At 39.4% G+C, this 20,003-nt stretch overlaps 1 protein-coding gene across 1 annotated transcript in view; it reads left to right on the plus strand.

The window, feature by feature from the left end:
* The first annotated feature begins 545 nt into the window (after positions 1-545).
* QRFPR (pyroglutamylated RFamide peptide receptor) overlaps positions 546-20,003 on the plus strand; it is a 38,494-nt gene continuing 19,036 nt past the window's right edge. Inside the window, exon 1 of the mRNA XM_004474682.3 lies at positions 546-1,193. Within this exon, the coding sequence (XP_004474739.1) occupies positions 854-1,193 (340 nt within the window). The 5' untranslated portion in view covers positions 546-853. The remainder of the gene's footprint in view (positions 1,194-20,003) is intronic.

The following is a 20,003-nucleotide window of genomic DNA, read 5'->3' on the forward strand; positions in this document are numbered from 1 at the left end:
TAGAAAGGGGTAAAATGAGTGAGATCTTTGTGGTGATGGAATAGTTCTTTATCTTGATTTTGGTGGTGGTTGCAGGAATCTACGTATCCGATATGACACAGAACATTACACACACACACGCACACACTGGACCAATGTCAAATTCCTGGTTTTGATACTGACCCATAGCTAAGTAAGATGCTATCAGTGGGGTCAGAAGACCTCTCTGCACTATCGTTGTAATTTTTTTGTGATTCATAATAATTTTTGAATGCAGGGGGAAATTTTAATCTTATTTTATCGTGAGTAACTGTGGCCCACATTGTTCTTTAGAGGAGAACCGTGATTCTGTGGGAAACCCCAATAATCAATTTCATAGATAAGCAGGATCTAGGTACGAGAAGAGCGCGGGGCGGTGGGAAGGCGGGGAGGCGGGAAGTCTCCCCAGCCCTGAGGCGCGGGGAGGCGCTGTCCGCGCCGCGGCAGTCCCGCAGCGATTGGAGGGGCGCTGGAGTCCAGCCCCACCCTGGCGGCTCTAGTGGCGCGGAAGCTGCGGAGTGAGAGACGCTGGGGATCCAGGCGCGGCTCGCGGGCATTCTGAACCTTCGCGGCTCCTCACCTTTCTTTGAATCGCGAACGTTTTTGGCCAACGGGACTGAGCCTCCGCAGTTTGGCTTCCCGCCTTTTTATGGTGGATTTAAACCCTGTTCTGTCTTCCCTTTCCCGAATCTCTTAGAGTGCAGCCGGGAGCCCTGAGGCGCGCCCGGGTCCGGGCCACACGGCGTCACTCCCTCTGAGGAAGGAAGGAAGGCGACCGCCTGGCCGGTGCGCCCGTAGTCCGCGCCGCGCCCCGGGCGTTCGAGACTCGAGCAGCATGCAGTCACTCAACATCACCCCGGAGCAGTTCTCCCGGCTGCTGCGGAACCACAACCTGACACGCGAGCAGTTCATCGCGCTGTACCGGCTGCGGCCGCTGGTCTACACCCCAGAGCTGCCCGGGCGCGCCAAGCTGGCCTTCGTGCTCACCGGCGTGCTCATCTTCGCCCTGGCGCTCTTCGGCAACGCGCTGGTGGTCTACGTGGTGACCCGCAGCAAGGCCATGCGTACTGTCACCAACATCTTCATCTGCTCGTTGGCACTCAGCGACCTGCTCATCGCCTTCTTCTGCATCCCGGTCACGCTGCTCCAGAACATCTCCGACAACTGGCTGGGGGGTAAGCGAGTCCGCTTCCCGCTCGCCCGCTCCCAAACCCTGCCCTTTCAGGGGAGCTCCCACTCTTTTCTTCTGACATTCTTACATTTCTTTTTCTACCAAGCGAGCACGGTGTTCTGGAACTTCCCCACCTGTGCGCGTTTGGAGATAAAAAGTTTTTCGCGGTGCTGATTCGGTCTAGCGTTTCCTTCCGGCAGGGAAAGGCTTAGTTAGCACTTAAGGGCACTGCTCTCCATTTACTCATTTACTTCCGCTCCCTTTTCAACAATTACCGGGGTTTTTTTCTTTCTTGTTTATATTTTAATTATAAAAGTAAAATAAAAATAATTCAAATATTGAAATATCCAAAAGTTAAAACTCATCTGCTCACGCTCTCAGCCTTCAGGCTCATTCCCTAGTCTATTGTGTGGCTTCCAGAAAAAAACTCTTGGACACGCTATCATGTATATGGACTTTTAAAAAAACTTTTTAATAAAAGCATATATAATACATTTGCAGGGAAAAAATTTTGGACCAGTCCTTTTTAAAAATCGTATTAACAGAATGATGCAGGGAGAAGAAACAGGGAAAATATGATACATCCTGAGTGATAAAGAAAGAGCAATGAAATTCTCCTTGCTTAGAGGGAGTGGAAACGGCAGAGAAAGCCATTCCGAGCCACAGTTAGGAGCAGTGTGTGCACCGTACTTTCTGACATGATCCAGTCATTCCAGACAGAAATGACTAGGGAGTGTCCTGTCATAAGCCTATAACTGATGGTGTGCCCTGTCCACTACTGCTTAATGGTGCATCTTGGGGAGAAAGTACCTCTAAGGTGTATTTCATGGGTGGGTGTATTCTTGTGCCCACATCAATCCTCTAGGAAAATAGTTGGAAACTTGGAGAGAATGTGTGAGAAAAGGATCATTATGTCTTCAAACTTGGCCATTTCCATCCCTTTGCTAATTCCTTTTAAACTCATTGAGGGTGTTTCCTCAGTCCCACCATCACCAATTTGAGATCTTCATCTTTTCCCCCTGGCACTGTATTTTTATTCTTAGTGAGTCGGGATATTAAAATCTATCATCTACAACATAAACATTTCCCAAAAAAGCACCAAATATTAGAGTACTTAGCATTGATTTGAAGGTGACACAATGTAGGAAGTTATAAATTGATTTATGAATGATAGACTTTCCTATACACTCTGATGAAATAATTATCTGTGGCATGATTAAAGTTGCACAGTTCAGCTAGCACCATAAAACTACTGGGAAAACTTTTTGTCATATACATAAATTGATTATTTTTGGAAAAGGTGTGGGAGTTTTTATTTCTAAGTTTTTGTGAAGGCAGATTTATGAAACATATTTGTACTGTTAGGTGATTGTAGCTCTTTTTATAAATTTGGACATAATTAACCACAGTGGGAATCAAAAGGCCTGTGTTTTTGTTTGACTCTAATATACAGTAATTCTTCTCATTCTTTTTTCAGTAAAATATTAGGGATCATAGATTTTTAGCTCCCAGACATATTGAGAAATGATGCCAGGGGAAGGCTTAATGGTGTTTTCCAAGATCTTCCCTACTGAGGGCTTAGTTGGCCACTGCCAAAGTTTGTCTCAAGCTTCCTATTTTCCTTGCTCCCTAGTTCGTGGGGAGCATTTCAATTTAGCTCCTAGGTATTGAAAAGGGGTAGTGTGTATTTTATACAGTTATTGTCAGGATAAAGTGTGTTAATAAAAGTGCTTTGAAAAGAAACTGGCCATGCCATGAAAATATAAGGAATTGATTATATTAAGGGATGTTTAATTGGAAGTGGCTTATGTTTATCCAGGGCCAAATTTATAGAATAAATAATATCCTTATAGATTGAACAAACAACACCAACATTGAAGGTTAGGGGAGAGGAAAGAACCTGCAGAGGCAATGAAGAGAAGGATAAGGAAAGAGAATTTAGCTTTTACTTTATAGGATAGGATAATAATTACAAACCTCCTTTGATGAATTAGTAAAAAAGAGTTCAAAAGAAGGTAATGTAAGAGATGTAAATTAATTTGTAATTGATCATTTCGTAAAATTACTGAGGACCTTCAATGTCTCAAAACACTCTACCTTGGGAATACAAAAAAAAGCAAAAATAGGATTTAATAGAAGAGGATCCAGTCTGTGATGGGAGCATAGAAGACTCAGGATGGCATTGTGAAGGAGGTGATGTCTGAGTTGGGTTTTGGAGAATAATTAAGACTGTTTTCAGTCTAGAATGTTGGAGTGTAGTTCTAGGAACAGGGAACAACCCATAGTTAAGAGGAGAGAAAGAAGGTGGTATATTCTAAGAACGTCAAATAAGGCCTTTCAGGAATATGCAGTTCATATGTGATTAAAGGTGAGACCAGAAAGGTAACTTAGTGTAACTGAGAAGGAAAAGCTGTATTGAAAGTTTCACAAGCACCTAAAACATCAATACCCCTCATTCCTTCAGAGGTGAAGTAGGAAACAAACCAAGCAGTGAGGGTGAGCAGGAGACAGTGGCAAAAGGAAGACTGTGACCTCTGCTAACTGGGGCAGAACTGCCTCACGGGGGAGGGGGTTGCAGTCAGTGTCATCAGATCTTGTTTCGTCGTTGTTTTTCCAGAGAAGCTGGGAATCCAGATTTTGATCATGTTGAAATCTAACTCAAATTTAAAAAGTAAAATTCATGCACCTCCAATGTGACCTCCCTACAAAGCCTCTTTTTCTAATATTTCCAACATTGGTAGGGCTGTCAGTTACCATTTTTCATTTCTTTTGGTCTATGCATCTATCTTGCTAAGGTCTATGCATCTATCAGCACTGACTGAATTAGAGCCTGCATTTTAGCAAGGTCACCCATTGATTTGTATGAGCATTAGAGTTTGATAAGCACCACTTTAACTAGTGGTTCTCAGAACTGGATACACATTACAATCTCCTGATGGTCTTTGGAAAATTTCCTGTGACAAGTCCAGCTCAAACCAGTTACATCTTACATCTGATTCTCTGGAATCAGCTTGCCCTGGCTTAGGAGCCCATTTTACACATCTCTTCCCAGTTACCTATTCAGGGACATCATGTTGTTGGCTTGAAATTGACAGGGTCAGGGTGAGAGTATTTATACTCTAGAAATCAGCAGCTACAAAGTAGGCCTGTTTTGTTTTGTTTTGTTTTGTTTTGTTTTGTTTTGTTTTGTTTAGGCAGTTGTTTTCCAGCATACCACTGAGCAAAGACATTGAGTTTCTTTTTGTGCAGTGGTGGTGCCATGAATAACAGGTGAGGCAAAGTTTATCCATAAACATTTAGCTTATTTACATGAATTACAGACAAGTCAGAATCTCTTTTTGCCCAACTCTGAGGCAAGGAGATGTACAATCCCTTTTTCTACATCACTTTACCATGCCCTGATAAGCATATTTTTGGTCCACCAGTTGAATTTCTCCCAGACTACTCCCCAGAATTTCTCCCACATGAAGCTAGCTGGAAGATTCTCTGCCCCTGAGTACTATAAATATCATTTGCTTATGACTTTTTTTTTTTGTCAATAAAAAAGGATGGCCTGTGGCCATGGCAAAAAGAAATCAGACCTGGAAAATTCTCTCTCAGTTCTACATTTCTGCTTTACTTGGTGAGACTCCAGCAGTGAACGTGTCCATCGCTCTCTTGGGGCTAAAGAATTTAAGTATCTTTATTTGCGGTCTGTTCTTTTTTTGTCTTTGTCTTCCTCCTCTTTGTATCTCTTTCTTAATACTGTCTCCATGACTTCTAAAAACCACTCAGAATTCAATGACTGAGCATGTTTTCTCAGCAGCTGATATGAGCAGGGATTCTTAATCTAGGCAACACATGGGAATCACCTGGGGAGTTGCTAAAAACACTGATGTCTGGCTCCCAATCAGAGAGATTTTGATTTAATTGGTCTGAGGGTGAAAACTGGGTATTGGATAAATAAAATTTCTTCAAATTAGAAAAGATTCTAATGTGCAGCCAAGGTTGTGCAGCCAAGGTTGAGAGCCACAGAGGTGTAGTATAAATGCTATCAGCACCAAGACTTGCGTTGTTATGAGGATTACGTGTTACAAAGCACAGTACTTTTTAAATGGATGTGAGCACTGAAAAACACAGTGCCTGACCCATGTGTCAGCTCTATATGGTTATTATATTTTTAAAAATAGCACTGGAGTCAGAATGCTTGTAAAATGCAGAAGCAGGTTGCATAAAATGAAGTCCAGCATGGAACTCTGAGGCAGGTCTTCTATGGTAAGCATTGTTCTATTACTTCATCATCTGAAGCCCACAACATTTTGGAGTCTTTAGGTAGATTTGGAGAGGAGCCAAAAATGATGAAAAGGTAGGAATATAAGAAATACAAAGAGACTAGAAGACTATTCTCTTTCATCTGGAGAATGAGTATGTAGCTACAAATTAGCATACCCCACAACAAAGATTTTCATTTGTCCCATCTACCCAGGGCTTAGTGGCTGGAGTGGGCTGATGATGGAATGGGCAAAACTCCCAGGCCTCCTTGGAACAGCTCCCTTTCTCTTTTTAATAAACGAGACTTTGTATAAGATTTCATATAGAAAAATAAAGTGTTTTACTTGAATGAAGGTAGGAAAGAAAGGAAGAAGGAAAGGAGAGGAGGAGGAAAGAGGACTTACTGTACACAGCACTGTATACAGAAAAATTTAGGTGAGTCTTTAGAAATGGAAAGCTAATAAATTGTGAGAAGTCATTGAGAATTTCTTTGATGAAAAGAGCTTAATTGTCTGGGCCAGTTCACAATAGAGGGCTTATCCTGGAACATTTTCAGGTCTCTTTTAATATTTGATTAGTGGTTAGAAAAATTACTTTTTTTTTGCACTTCATATAATTTATTATATTGCATGATAATTATACCTCATTCTGCAGTTATATGGAATTGTTTCTATACTTATACGACCTACAACTACACAATCTTTTTTTTTTACCATAAAGATACCATACAGCAATGAAGGAGGGGGAGGTGGGCCCAGCTCAGGCCCAGCAGCCCTAGCCCACGTGGCTTTGCCTCCTCGCCCTCTGCAAGCAACCAGGCACGGAAACGTAAGGCGTTTTGGAAGCCCCGTTTCTATATCCAGTGACAGCGTCCCGTGGGGAGGAGGCTGGCGGCATCCTGTCTCTGGATCTCAGGTGACCGGGGGCATCTCAGGGCTTCTGTGGAGGTGTTCTGTGGAACACCCCAATGGGTGTTCTGCAAGCTGCCTGGGCATCACACCTGTAGGACCAGCCCAGACCCTGGCCGCTGCAAAGCAGATGGTAGACCACCACCCCTGCACCAAATCAGCCAGCCTCCTGCTTTGTTTGTTTACATTTTTAAGATTATGAAAAAATCTACATAGCATGAAAACCATCTTAACCATTTTTTAGTGCACAAGTCAGCGGTATTAAATCACATTCACCAAACCGTGAATGGATGAGCCTTGAAGACCTCTTCAGTTTCCCGTGAGGTGAGCAAGATACGAAGGGAACACATGTATGAATTCACTGGTATGAAATGTCTAGAAAAAGCAAATTCATAGAGGCAGAAGGCAGAGTGTTGGTTGCAGGGGGTGTGGGAGGGGGATGGAGAGTTATTGCTTAATGGTTGTAGTTCTGGGTGGTGGAATGTTCTGCAACTGAAGGTGAAATGTGCCTAGCTTTGGGAAAATTTTTACTTTTGCAAGTATAATAATTTCACCTTCTCTGTGACATTTCAGAAACTTCAGAATTCCTAGAAAAACTTAAATATCATGAAATTGATATAAAATCGGCAATATTGTGGGAATTTTTTCCTCTCTAACAGAAATGATGAAAGCTAAAACAATAAAAGATAAATCAAAGACATGCCTAACAGCAGCAGTGGTTTGCAAGTAAATTCAGGAATTGTGCAACAGGGCTAGCCCCTGGGTGATCTTTTTAAGAAGCAATTATACACTTTGAGAGAAGAATGGATATGATGGGTCAAAAAAATCAATACATTTTCTTGAGAGGTGGACGACTGGCAGTAACAGCATCAGTCTTTATATCAAAGGTTCTTTCTAATTAGAACAAAGGCAATTTATAGGTAAAATGGTGACAGGATTTAGCAAAGAGAAAGTTTGAAAACTTTTATTGTGCACTTAGAAGTGAAAAAAAAAAAAAAGAATCTCTTTTTAAATTTGCTTTTCTAGAACCCAGCACAGCATGTTCTCTGATTAATAGAAGGGTCATTAGGATTCCAGAATACAAACACGGAAGTCCAACTTCAGAAAAAAGGGGAATGTTTTGCCTTATAGAAGTTACAGAACTGAAAAACGTTTAGGGTTAGGACTGGCTTTAGGCACAATTGGATATAGATCCTCCAACAGTGACTCTAGGGCTTTGTCAGTCTCCTTCTCTTGGCCCAGCTCTGCTTCCTCTATATGGTGGATTCTTCCTTGAACTGTCTTTTGCTAGTTAGTGTGAAAGATGGTCCCAAGAGCTATACACTTATACGTTGAGATTTTGTCTTTAAAACTCCTCATATAAGTGGGTAAAAGGATCTTTCCTGGTAGCTGCAGAAAAATTCTGGGAGGATTCCAGCCAGCCTGACATACTCACTTATTCATAGACTCAATCATTGTGACCCAAAATATGAAATATTCTGTTCCAGACTTAGTCCTGTGCCACCATGATGTTAGAGGGTAGGAGGGCTGGGTCACTCCCACCTGAATTACTTACAGCATTATCATTATGAAGAAATGCAGAGGTGCTGCCCCACCACAGCACCAGCATGTCTCCACATAGGCCACCTAGAAAGGCATGACCACTGTCTGACCAAGTGTTTTTTAAATTTTATTTTTACTTTATTTTTAAAGAAGCTTTGAATTACATAACTGTTACATAAAAAATATAGGACATTCTCATATGCCCCATTCCCTCTCCCTCCCACACTTTGCCACATTAACAACATCTTTCATTAGTGTGGTACATTTGTTACAATTGATGAAAATATATTGCAGCATTGCTACTAACCATGGATTACAGTTTACATTAAGAGTTTACACTCTACCTTGCACAATTTTATAGGTTTTGACAAATATATAGTGACCTGTATCCATCATTGCTGTGTCATGCAGGTCAATTCCAAAGTCCTGAAAATGCCTGGAATTATACCTATGCTTCCATCTCCCTCCCCTCATATTTTCTGGTGCCCACTGCCTTTATAGCAATGATAAAAGTTCTTCCATTACTAAAATAATAATAAGCCTATAATAGAATAATAAATCTACTCTAGGCCATTGTTCATTCCCCAAACTTTAGGATTTGGGGATTGTGATGCCCACTGTGTTTCTGATTGAGAGAGGGCTAAGAACTCATGGGGCAGATGGATGAAATTATCTTGCTTGTAGTTGCAGACATTCTCTCGTCCTTGGAATGAGCATTGTCAATTACTGTTTCCTTGTTAGTTGTCCTGGGTGAATCCAGTGAACTGGAGAGTAGGTATTGCAGTTCCGTTGAGATTCAGGGCCTAAGCAGCACATGAATAGACCAATGATTTGGGTCTCTGGAATATATATTTAACAAGTATAGTGCTAATTATAGGCTCATATAAAAAGGGCAGAAGAGCCATGTGTAGGGAAAATATAAATGAGCATAACTCTGTTATATTGGGGAGCATAAATTCCAAAGGCCCACTGACAGGGTGCCTCATTCCTGAGTGTGTCTACCCTGCTTATAATGTCTAGATGTTTCTAGAGCCCTCAGAAGCCCCTCTGTTTGAGGCACTGTTCACTGTGGCAGTCAATGAGATCCTGCTGAGACATGCGTAAGCATAACCTCTGGAATTACCTCCCAACTCACTTTGAAATCTCTTAACCATAAAAACTCATTTTTATTTAATATTTCCCCCTTTTGGCCAAGGTCTTTTTCCACATGCATTGCTATTGGCACTGGTAATAATCCCTTGTTGCCAGTAAGGCTCATCCCTGAGAGTCATGTCCCACAATGGGGGAAGGTAGTACATTTTTATGCTTAGAGTTTGGCTTAGAGAGAGGCTACATTTGCGCAAAAAGGAGGCTTTCAGGAGTTAACTCTTAGGAAATATATAATACTAGGCTAAGTTTCAATTTCACAAGGAAAGGTTCATAAGTACAGTCCTCAATATCAAGGGCCTGGCATAATCGTCTGTCTTCCTTCTCTAAGTAAGCACTGCCCATGTACTTGGGGGATTCTTGCTGTTCTTTTAGAGAATGTAGCAAGATTCCCTAGAATGAGAATTTAATATTCTTTTGGTTGTTGTGTGAGTCTCCACCCACCAAGACAGTGCTCCATGAACATTTGAACATATTCATTTGCCATAGAGGCATGTCCCAAGGGCACCACTCCCCACATATCCCCCGATCACTGATACCCCACACCAGTGATCTTCCCCTCACAGTTGTGACCCTTCTGTGTTCCAAAACCTCTCCAAAAATGAAATAAATAAGAAAATAAAATAATTTTAAAAAATAACAGAATATGACAATTTTTAAAAATTTAAAAATTTGAAATAAAATAAAATTTTTTTATACATGGTATCTTTCATCACTATAAGATCAGTTATCTTGTATGTACAGTGACAATTTTGTCTGTATGTTTCTCCAGTGTCATCTTCTTTCCATTTTATTTTCAAAGAACCTTGAAACTACAGAAAATCACATAGAAAATACAGGGGATTCCCATACACCCAAAGCCTTCCCTCTTTTCCACTCTCCCTTATTAGTAACATTTTACATGTGGATGGTCGTTTGTTATAATAGATGTACAAATATTTAAGCATTGCTGCTAGCCATGATCATTGGTTTATATTATGGTTTACATTTTAGACTGTGCACTTTTATAAGTTTTGGTGAAATTTTAAATGGCCTGTATCCATTATTGCAAGATCATGCAGAACAATTCTGATGCCCTAAAAATGCCCCATATTCCATATTCCATCTGTTCTATTCTTCCCTCTCCCCCCCTCCAACTGTGGTAACCACTAAGTTTCAAATGTTGAAGAATAAGATTCATAGTTACTTGCAATAATATTGAGGGCTTAACATATTGGTCTGTTTTCTTTTATGAGGCACTGCCTATGTTCTCGAAAGATTCTTGTCCCTTTGATTGAGTTTAATATTTATTTATTTATTGTGTGGGTCTCCACATATTGAATTAACACATTATGACAAGATGAACACTTCCATATTCCATAAAGGCATGTCCCAGGTGCGCCCTTTCTCACATATCCCCCACACCCCATGCCCACTGCCAAAAAAACATTCCCACCTTTGTAGTTTTAACAACACACCTGCAAATTCCCAAAATTCACCTGCTCCTTCTTTCAACCCTCCCCCCAATTCCATGGTTAGTCCAACCCAACACCCCCATTCTACTCCCCCCACCACAGAACAGCACATCTGCACCCAATCACTTCAACGCACACTCTCAAGCTCATCCAGTGCTCAACCGTACCCTTCCACTTTATAATAGATTTTGCCCCTATGGGCATCAGCTCATCACCCTCTACTCCCTTTCTGTTTCCTGTTAACCCCTCTTTCAGACTTCAGTTCTGTGAGTCTGCTCAATTTGCTTAAGTCATATCAATGAGGTCAAGTATTATTTGTCCTTCAGTGACTGGCTTACTACACTCAACATAAGGTCTTCAAGGTTCATCCATGTTTCCTGTGTGTTAATGTTGCATTCCTTCTTACAGCTGAGTAATAATTCCATTACATGTGTATACCACAGTTTGCTTATCCATTCAAATGATGATGGACATTTTGGCCAAGTCTTGATGTCTAGTGATGTCTCCTAGAGTAAGAGGAGATGAGCCCAGTGAGGAGCTACTGTAAGGCAGTTTCTTATCTTTCTTGTGGTAGATTACCACAAGACTACTTTTCATCCCCTGCCCTAGTGTTACTTGAGCTCAAGACTTTCCACCTTGTTGCCTCCTATTAAAGGTGTAAAAAGAAATAAAACAAAATAGAGTTACTTTGGTTAAGCAATTTGAGAGGCCATTCTGGATGTTACTCTTACACAGATATCAGCCAGAAATCACAGTGTCAGAGGTTGCAAAGCAACAATGTTCCTCAAAGGGGGGCATCCAGACACCATAAGCCACAAGATAAAGGACTCAATGAACTATCTAACCTGAAGGACAAATGGAGTATCCCAAATATCCACCAACCACCAAAAAACTTATCCAATCTTTTTTTTTAAAAACTCTTGCCTGGACTTTCCAAGATGGTACACTACTTGAGTTACTACCTGAATCTGTGCTCCCCCAATTGCAATTGCAATTGCAATTAACTGGGCTGCAGGGCTTCTGGTTTGGTGTCCTCCTATGGCACTAAGGACACAGGGAGCTGATACTGTGCTTATCTTGCTTTTCTACTGTCCTTACTGAGCGAGTCTGGGGAGGTATGACTAGCCAAACTAATGGCTGCAATGCTAAACCATGTGGCCTTGTTGGCCCCCAAGCATGCTATGAGAATGCTTGACCACTTGACTGGAATTTCTCCCTGAAGGAAAGAATGCAGGGAGACAGTTCTTTAGATAGTCTCACCTGGTGTCACTGATGAGACTGCTTTCATCAGGTGACTTGATAGGGGCTGGTGTTTTAGATGGCCTAAGGAGGGGATAGGTCATCTCTGTCCCATGAGGTTTTGTCCTTTGGCAGGATAGCCCAGAATCCTTGGCATGGCAGCATCATATTCCAAGAGAGCCAGAAGCATAGCTTCAGAGGATTGGAAGTTATACAAATATCACTACTGTGACAAATGGAGTCACATTGCCAGCCTAGATTCAAAGATGTGGGAAGTAGGAAAGCACCATTGCAGAGGGGCTTGCCTACAGTTATAGAATGAATTTGTAGCCCTTTTTAAAAACAACGACAACAAAATCAATCTGTCACATTAGGTAAGTTGCCCAAGCTCATATAAGTAGGACATAAGTGCTGGTGCCAGGATCTGAATCCCAGGAGTGTGGCTTGAGAGATGGGAATTTTGACCATGGTGGCTATATCAGAAAGGGGTCAATTTGCTCCTTCTGCACTGAGTTATGCTTTAGCATCTGCTTCTGCCCATTTGTGCACAAAATGCTTTGTGCAAATGACTTCTTCAAATGTTGCCTACAGCAGTTCTAGCCTTAGACATCAGTTACTAATTTGGGACATGGAGGAAAAAACTTCTGAAATCAAATAGTTACTGCAATCATTTCCTCAGAAATCTTCATGAAAATGGACTTCTGAAAATGAGACTCCTATCTAGCTTTCCCATAGAGTAAACAACATGCTGGCCTTTAAAGTTTTTCTGTCTTGCAATATCTATAAGCAATGAAGGATTTATTTTTATGAGGAATTTTATTAGTTCAAAATATAATGTAACTACCAATATGAACCTGATCCAGTGATTTCTTCAGTGGATTCTGAGGAAGAAACACTGTGGGGTGGTGAAGTTCATAACCTTGGCCAGGTTATGGTGTCCAGTTGTTTGGTCAAGCAAACACTGTTGCTTGACCTTATTGTTACTGTAAGGATATTTCAGGGACTTAAATCATCAGTAAATTGATTGTATCTATGGCTGACTACATCTAAAATCAACAAAGGAGATTCCTTTCAATGAGAGACATCTCACAAAACACTGTTGCTTGACCTTATTGTTACTGTAAGGATATTTCAGGGACTTAAATCATCAGTAAATTGATTGTATCTATGGCTGACTACATCTAAAATCAACAAAGGAGATTCCTTTCAATGAGAGACATCTCATCCAATCAGTTTAAGGCCTTAAAAAGAGAAGTTGTTATTTCAGCAGTCAGAAGAGAAGAGTTCTACTTCTTCAGCCAGCCAGCTTCTACTAGAAAAGTCACTGCAAACCTTCATCAGAGTTTTCGGCTTGTGGCCTGCTCTATGGAATTCAAATTGCCCATCCCTACAGTTGAGTGAGACAATTCTTGTGAAAATCTCATAATCTTTAATATATACATGCTGGTTTTCTTTCCCTAGAGAACTCTAACTAATATACCTGGTAAAATATTTTAAAAGAACAGTTTGACTTTCTTTAACAGTGGAGTGATGGAGCCTTGGAAACTAGCAGTATCCTGGTGCTTAAAATAAATTAGGTCAGGACTTAAAGAAAAAAAAGAAGATAAAAAAAAAGTGCTGGGGCGAATGTAGAATCTGTTAAAATTGTATAATACCTATAAATAGAATCATTAGGTATAAGATATAGATCTTACCACTGTGTCTGCAAGAACAGCTGGTTAATTCAGCAAGCACATGTATTTTCAGTATTGAGGAAATAACTGGGTTTTATGACTTTAAAGACATAATTCATTTGCTTGTCTGTTTGATCTCCTCCATTCAAATGTGAGCTCCAAAGGTCAACGAGTGTGTCTATCTTGTTTATCCAAGCAATTAAGTGGGTCCCCAGCACATAAGAGGTGTTCAATAAATATTTTTTTAATTAGTTAATCGTCATCTTCTGTATCATTGTATTAACGTTGGGGGCCTTTTAGCATTTACTTGTATTCTTTTTATGATGCACATAAGAATGAAATTATATTTATCTTTTGTATATGTTCTATACATGCTTTTTTGTTTGCAAGAAACAAAAACTCAATTTACTTGGAGTAATGGGTGTTATGTTAAAGTTATTTTGTAGCAATAAAAGAGAGAGGACTCTCTTCTGAATTTAAGGACAGCAACAGTTTGGTCTTATGGAAACTGAGTGGGACCCAAAGCAGCAGCTTTATGGAGCTCAGCATGTAGAATTCATGATCTTCAGGATCCTTCCATGAATGTAACTTTGCTCCTATCCAATAGTGAATAAAGCCATATGTTTTAAATCTGATTGTTTTGTACTACTAAAATGTTTAATATTTTGGTTTGGTCTGTCTTTTCAGAATTTCATTTCATCTACCTTCCTCTCTACTCTGTAAGAAGATAAATAAATCTAGTGCTCCAAGTGGCTCATGCTTAACACAGTGTCAAATTCAAAGAGATATGGTCCAGTGTCCAGCACTACTGTAAAATAATTTTAATCTTTACTTATACCTTTCAAAGATAAAGTTTTCAGTTTGTCACAAAAATATTTCTTGAAATTCCTTTCTCCTATTCCATTTAGGTCTTCTCTTGTACTCTGTAGCTTCCCATAAGACTCTTTCTCACCCCTTCCTTTCAATTGCCTATCAAAAAGAAAACTCCCCTTTACACTTCCCCTTCAGCCCAATGAGAACTTTCCTCTTTTTTTCCTACTTCCCCCTTCTCCCTATTCTTGTTTCTTTCTCCCCCACCTCCCCGTAAATCTCAGCCCAATTCATGAAAACAGCCCATCCTCATTTCCTGATATCTTCTCTCACTTTTTCCACACAATCTGGTTTATTAAATGGCCAATAAAGGAAAATATCCAACAAGCAATTTCCCTTAGTTAAGTAGTGAAGGGTAGGAAGAGAAAGAAACTAGGATATTTCATACATTTTTTAAAAGTTTCTCTGTTAAATTTTTTGTCTTTTTTTCTACTTTCTCAGAATCCTTGTGCCTCCTATTCTTCCTCATGGTTTTTCTATAGGCTTCAGCTGCCGCTGTATCTGCATTATGTTTCCTTGTTTGTAGTCCAAAAAGAGGGAATCTAATTGGCTTAAGCTTTGGGTTAGGTGCCAAGTATGGTTCCATCAACAAAGACTAGAGGGGTCATGTAACTTAGAGGGGCCTTTTCTTCAAGCAGGGTTAGTGAGAAAGGTGGGTGTCTCAGGCTGGTTTATTTGGATACTGTTTTGGTACCTTCTTTAGGAAATGTTTGAAGGCTGCAAAATGCACTAGATATGCATGGACTCCACAGAGGTTAACTGACTAGTTTGTCTCTTTTAAATTTATCTGTGAAATTTTTAAGTTTTTGGAAGAAAAGGTCTCTGTAAAATATTTTCAAATTTATTTAGTAACAATGATGGATATTTTATGTAAGATAAGTATGAACCTTGACTAGCAATGTAGAAGGCATTTGCCTTGATCTTTGGCAGACTTCATTTTAAATGGTCTTTCTTGTAGTAAACATGCAAAAGAAACACTTTGTAGTTAAATCTGATCTGTACATGCTCCTCCTTTTGTTCTCTTCTGAGAGTGCAGAGCATAAAAAATACTTTTTCAAAAAGAGAGAGAACAGAAAAAAAAACAAAAAAACAAAACAAAGTCATACACATGTTTCTATTATTGTCAGAAAGACTTGACCTACAGATGTTACTGACAAATAGAAAGCCAAAAATAAGAGAATGGGATATGACTATCTTTCATTTAAAAACCAAGGATAGGAAAATTAGCTAGGAGACAGGTAGAAACAGCCTGGAAAAAAATGTTCTGGGGTTTAGGATACCATAGGAAGGCTGGACACTGCCCAGAAGAGAGAAGGACAAAGGAAGAGAATCTCAATGGCAAAACTGTGAGTTAAACTGCAGCTGGAGCTACCAGCACCATTTCCCCCACCCTACAGACAATTCTGAAGCTGCTATAGACAACGTGGGCCCAAAAGGATCCACCTGCCCAGGAAATGGGAGATAGAGGAACACAGCCTAAGGCTGGCCCAGATTTTGACCCACAAATTTGGTCTGCTTGTCCCAAGAACTGTTCCTGGCTGGGAGAGGCCACACCATTGTCTGCCTTGGGACCCAGTACAGGAGTAAAGAGATCCAACCCTCTCAAACACTCTTCCTACTGAATGGGACTGGTTGTTGAGGACACTGAGAAGAGTGGAACTATTTACTACCCTGGAAAAGGGGGAGCTGCCAAGAAAGGTTGGGAAACAACCTCTGAGAAAGTTTGAATTACTAGACTTCTAGCCTCAGACAGGATCCTCTATCACACTGATCTGGTCTGGGTTGCAGCAAACACTTTGATAAGGGTTTGAACTGAAAGAGCTGGTGAAGAGTGCCATCTGCTGGCCAATCAAGGAAGTTCATGTGAGGAAATTTAAATAGGATTTTTCCAGCCTTTACAGTCTCCCTCCCCAAGGCCCATGAAGGCAAGACTTCCACCCTTTACTGGGTCCAGCAGCCAGATTTGAGCAGCTAGCAGGGACAATCCTAAAGACCCAGAATAGGTTGAACCAAGAATCATAGAATAGCAGTAACACACAGCCTCCTACCAGTAAATCCCTATGAAGGAGATAGAAGTTGAGAATCTGAGAAAATTCACCATCATAATCAGATGTATAGACATCAGCAAACAATTACAAGCCATATGAAGAAAATGGAAGCAACGGTCCAAGGAAAGAAAAGGATAAAAGTGCCAAATGAGACATAGGATTTGAGACAGTAGATCAATGAGAGTTATAGAAATTTCAAAAGTCAAATTAATGAGATGAAAGACAAAATGGCTAAAGAGATAAAGGATATTAAGAAGACATTGAGTGGGCAAAAAGAAAAATGTGAAAACCTGAGGAGAAAAGTAACAGAATTCATAGGAATGAAAGACACAGTGAGATGAAAAACATATTAGATGCTTAAAACACCACACTTGGTGTTTTAAGAAATAGAAGAAAGAATTAGTGATAAAGAAGATAGAACAGCTGAAATTAAAAAACAGAGAGAGAAAAGAATGGAAAAAATTGAGCATATTTAAAAGAAAACATGAAAAGCTACAACTTCAGTGTCATGGGAGTTCCAGAGGAAAAGAGAAGGGAAAAGGGCAGGAGGAGTATATGAGGAAATAATGACTGAAAATTTTCCAACTCTCATGAAAGAAATGAACTTACATGTCCAAGAAGCACAGTGCATCCCAATCAGAATAAATCCAAATATACCTATTCCAGGACACATACTACTCAGAATGTCAAACATCAGAGATAAAGAGAAAATTCTGAGAGTAGCAAGTAAGAAGCAAATCATCATATATAAGGTGTGACTTAGTGTGGATTTGTCATCAGAAACCATGGAGATGAGAAGATAATGGTGTGATACAATTAGGATACTGAAAGAGAAAAATTACTAGCCAAGAATTCTTTATCTGGCAAAATTGTTCTTCATAGGACAGTTAAAAATATTCACAAATAAACAGAAACTAAGACAGTTCATAAAAAAGAATCTGCCTTTGCAGGAAGTATTAAAGGGAAAGTTACAGCCCAAAAGTAAAAGATAGGAGAGGCTTGGAGTAGAGTATAGATAGGCAATAATAGTAGAAAGAATAACCAAAAGAGTAAAAGACAGATGAAAGTAAGATATGACATATTAAAATCAAAGAATAAAATGGAAATTTAAAAACTTATGGGATACAGTGAAGGCAGTGTTGAGGAAAAAATTTATAGCCCTAAACACCTATATTAAAAAAGGAGAAAGAGCTAAAATCAAAGAGCTAACTAAACAACTGGAGAAACTAGAAAAAGAGAAGGAAACCATTCCCAAAGCAAGCAGAAAGAAAGAATAATAAAGATTAGAGCAGAAATGAATGAAATTGAGAACAAAATAATAGAGAAAATCAACAAAACCAAAAACTTGTTCCTTGAGAAGATCAGTAAAATTGGCAAGCCCTTAGCTAGACTAAAAAAGAAAAAAAGAGAAAAGATGCAAATAAAAAAATCAGTAATCAAGGAGGATTTACAACTGACCCCACAGAAAAAAGTCAAGGATATCACTAACTAGAAAAAATATTGAGACAGTTATGAGCCAGGAGTGTATACGGAGCTCTTATGCTCTGAATGCCTTTTATACATCTTTTTAACATGTTTCAGCTCTATGAAGTGACAATGTGGAGTGTTACAGACAATTGCAATTGTTGTTTTTTTATAAAACTTCTTAATATAAAGAAGTAAAATGAAATGTGGCTTCTTCACTGGTAACTGTAATATATTGTATCTCAGAGCAAACAGGGCTGGTTCCTTGTAATTGGAGGAGGGAAAAGAAGCTCAGTGTGGGAGGTAAAGGAGGAAGGAGACCAAGAAGAAAGACAGCTCTTCTTAGATGGGACAGGAACTCCCTCAACCACAACAGGTCATTAAGTCAAGTGGTCGTAATGTGGCTCACTTAACTTGGTGACAAAACTATGTGAGTCCAGGAAATAACATTACATAAAGGCAAAACAGAAAGTCTTCAATCTATCTGTAGCACACTCTTCTTGGTACTTAATGCCTGGTCCGATAACCAGCAGCATCAGCATTACCTGGAAACTTGTTGGACATACATAGTCTAAGGCCCCATCCCATACTTACTGAATCAGACCCTGTATTTTAACGAGATTCTTATGTGGTCCTTATGCACAATAAAGTTGAGACCCACTGATCTATAACATACCATTGCTCTATTCTACTTTGCTTTTGAAGACCATGGAATAAACTATTTTGGCTAATGGTAACAGGTCACCACTGAACATTTTTCATTAGCAAATAGGCTATGGCTAAATATTTCTCTCTGATTGTCTATTAAATCATAGAGGCAGTTAATACAGTAACCAGGACCCTACTTATTTTTCCAAGTCATCAATATACCAAAGAGAGTGCAACATTTTAACACAGTCAACTTTGCTTGTCATCTTGATTTGTTGATGACAGAATTCCAGCTGAGAATTTCCAGCTGGAAATTAAATGGGTGAAAATTTCCTCAAAGTAAATAATCTATATATGAAACTGTTTACTTTGATTTTCAGTAAGTTCCCCTAATAAACCTCTAGATTATTGGGGACTTTTACTCTTCTCTACATCCTCTGTCAGGAATTTTCAGATTGAAATCTATGGGATTTTGTTGTGAGAGTACATTTTTATGAAATAGTTTTGATAGAATTTTCTTTCATTTGTTCAGTCATTTCTTTCCTCATCTGCTAATATTTATGGGGTGACTATATGCTAGATACTATGTTGAACTCAGGATATGAATGTGAACGGTAAACAGTATAAATTGTATAAAGGTCTTGAGGAGAAAGCAGGTTTCCTAGAAAATGCAAGCGGTTGTGTATACCTGGAGTTAAGCATTCAGTGATGAAGTGTTGAGAAGGGAGGCAGGAGAAAAATCAGAACACAGATCAGAACCAGCCTTCGAGTGCTATGTTAAGGTGTTTCAACTTCATTTTAGAGCAAAGGCAACACTTCTTAGAGACAGTGCATTTCAAACTAGGAGTCGCAACCTATTAAAAAATCATGAAGTCATTTTGGTAGTTTAAAAACAACTGAAATATATTTGAATAGAAAATATCAAAAAACATTGCATAGTAAAACTGTTTTGGTTATGTAGATAAATATATAATCATTATGCTATAAATTTTTTGATTATATAAACATAATATATTTTCAAATGTGTATATGCATACATACATATTTGATTATGTTTGTGTGCTGCCTGGGTTGTTATGTAAAAAGAGTTTCTTATAGCGGTCAGTACCACAGTTATATGAGAAACCAGGCTACAGCAAGTACAGTTGACCGAAAACAAATCAACCCATCAGAACTCACTTGTGCCGTGATCTTGGTCCAGTCAAATACATTGTGACAATATTTAGTTTCGGAAAACCCTCAGAACTGGGTTACTAAACTGGAGGAATTGATGTTGCAATTTATAAGGACTACGGCTCATTGAAAATTTGATTTACCAGTGATTAGTTGCCAATAGAATTGTACGTTTTTGTCATCTTGGAATGTCTGTGTGTGGGTGAGACTGTGACAAAGACAAAATATTTATGTTTGATTATCCCAAAAGAAAAAATGACTGAGTGGAAGAGTGGCTGTCGTCTTATCTATGACTTTTGCCTAGTGCTTTGTAGCTCTATTGGTTTTTATTACCATGAAAAAGAGTTCAGTTACTGAAGAAAATGTGTTGTGTCCTCTTTATGGACAATGTATTTTAA

This window comes from Dasypus novemcinctus, chromosome 1, assembly GCF_030445035.2.
Source record: "Dasypus novemcinctus isolate mDasNov1 chromosome 1, mDasNov1.1.hap2, whole genome shotgun sequence".
Lineage (NCBI taxonomy): Eukaryota > Metazoa > Chordata > Mammalia > Cingulata > Dasypodidae > Dasypus > Dasypus novemcinctus.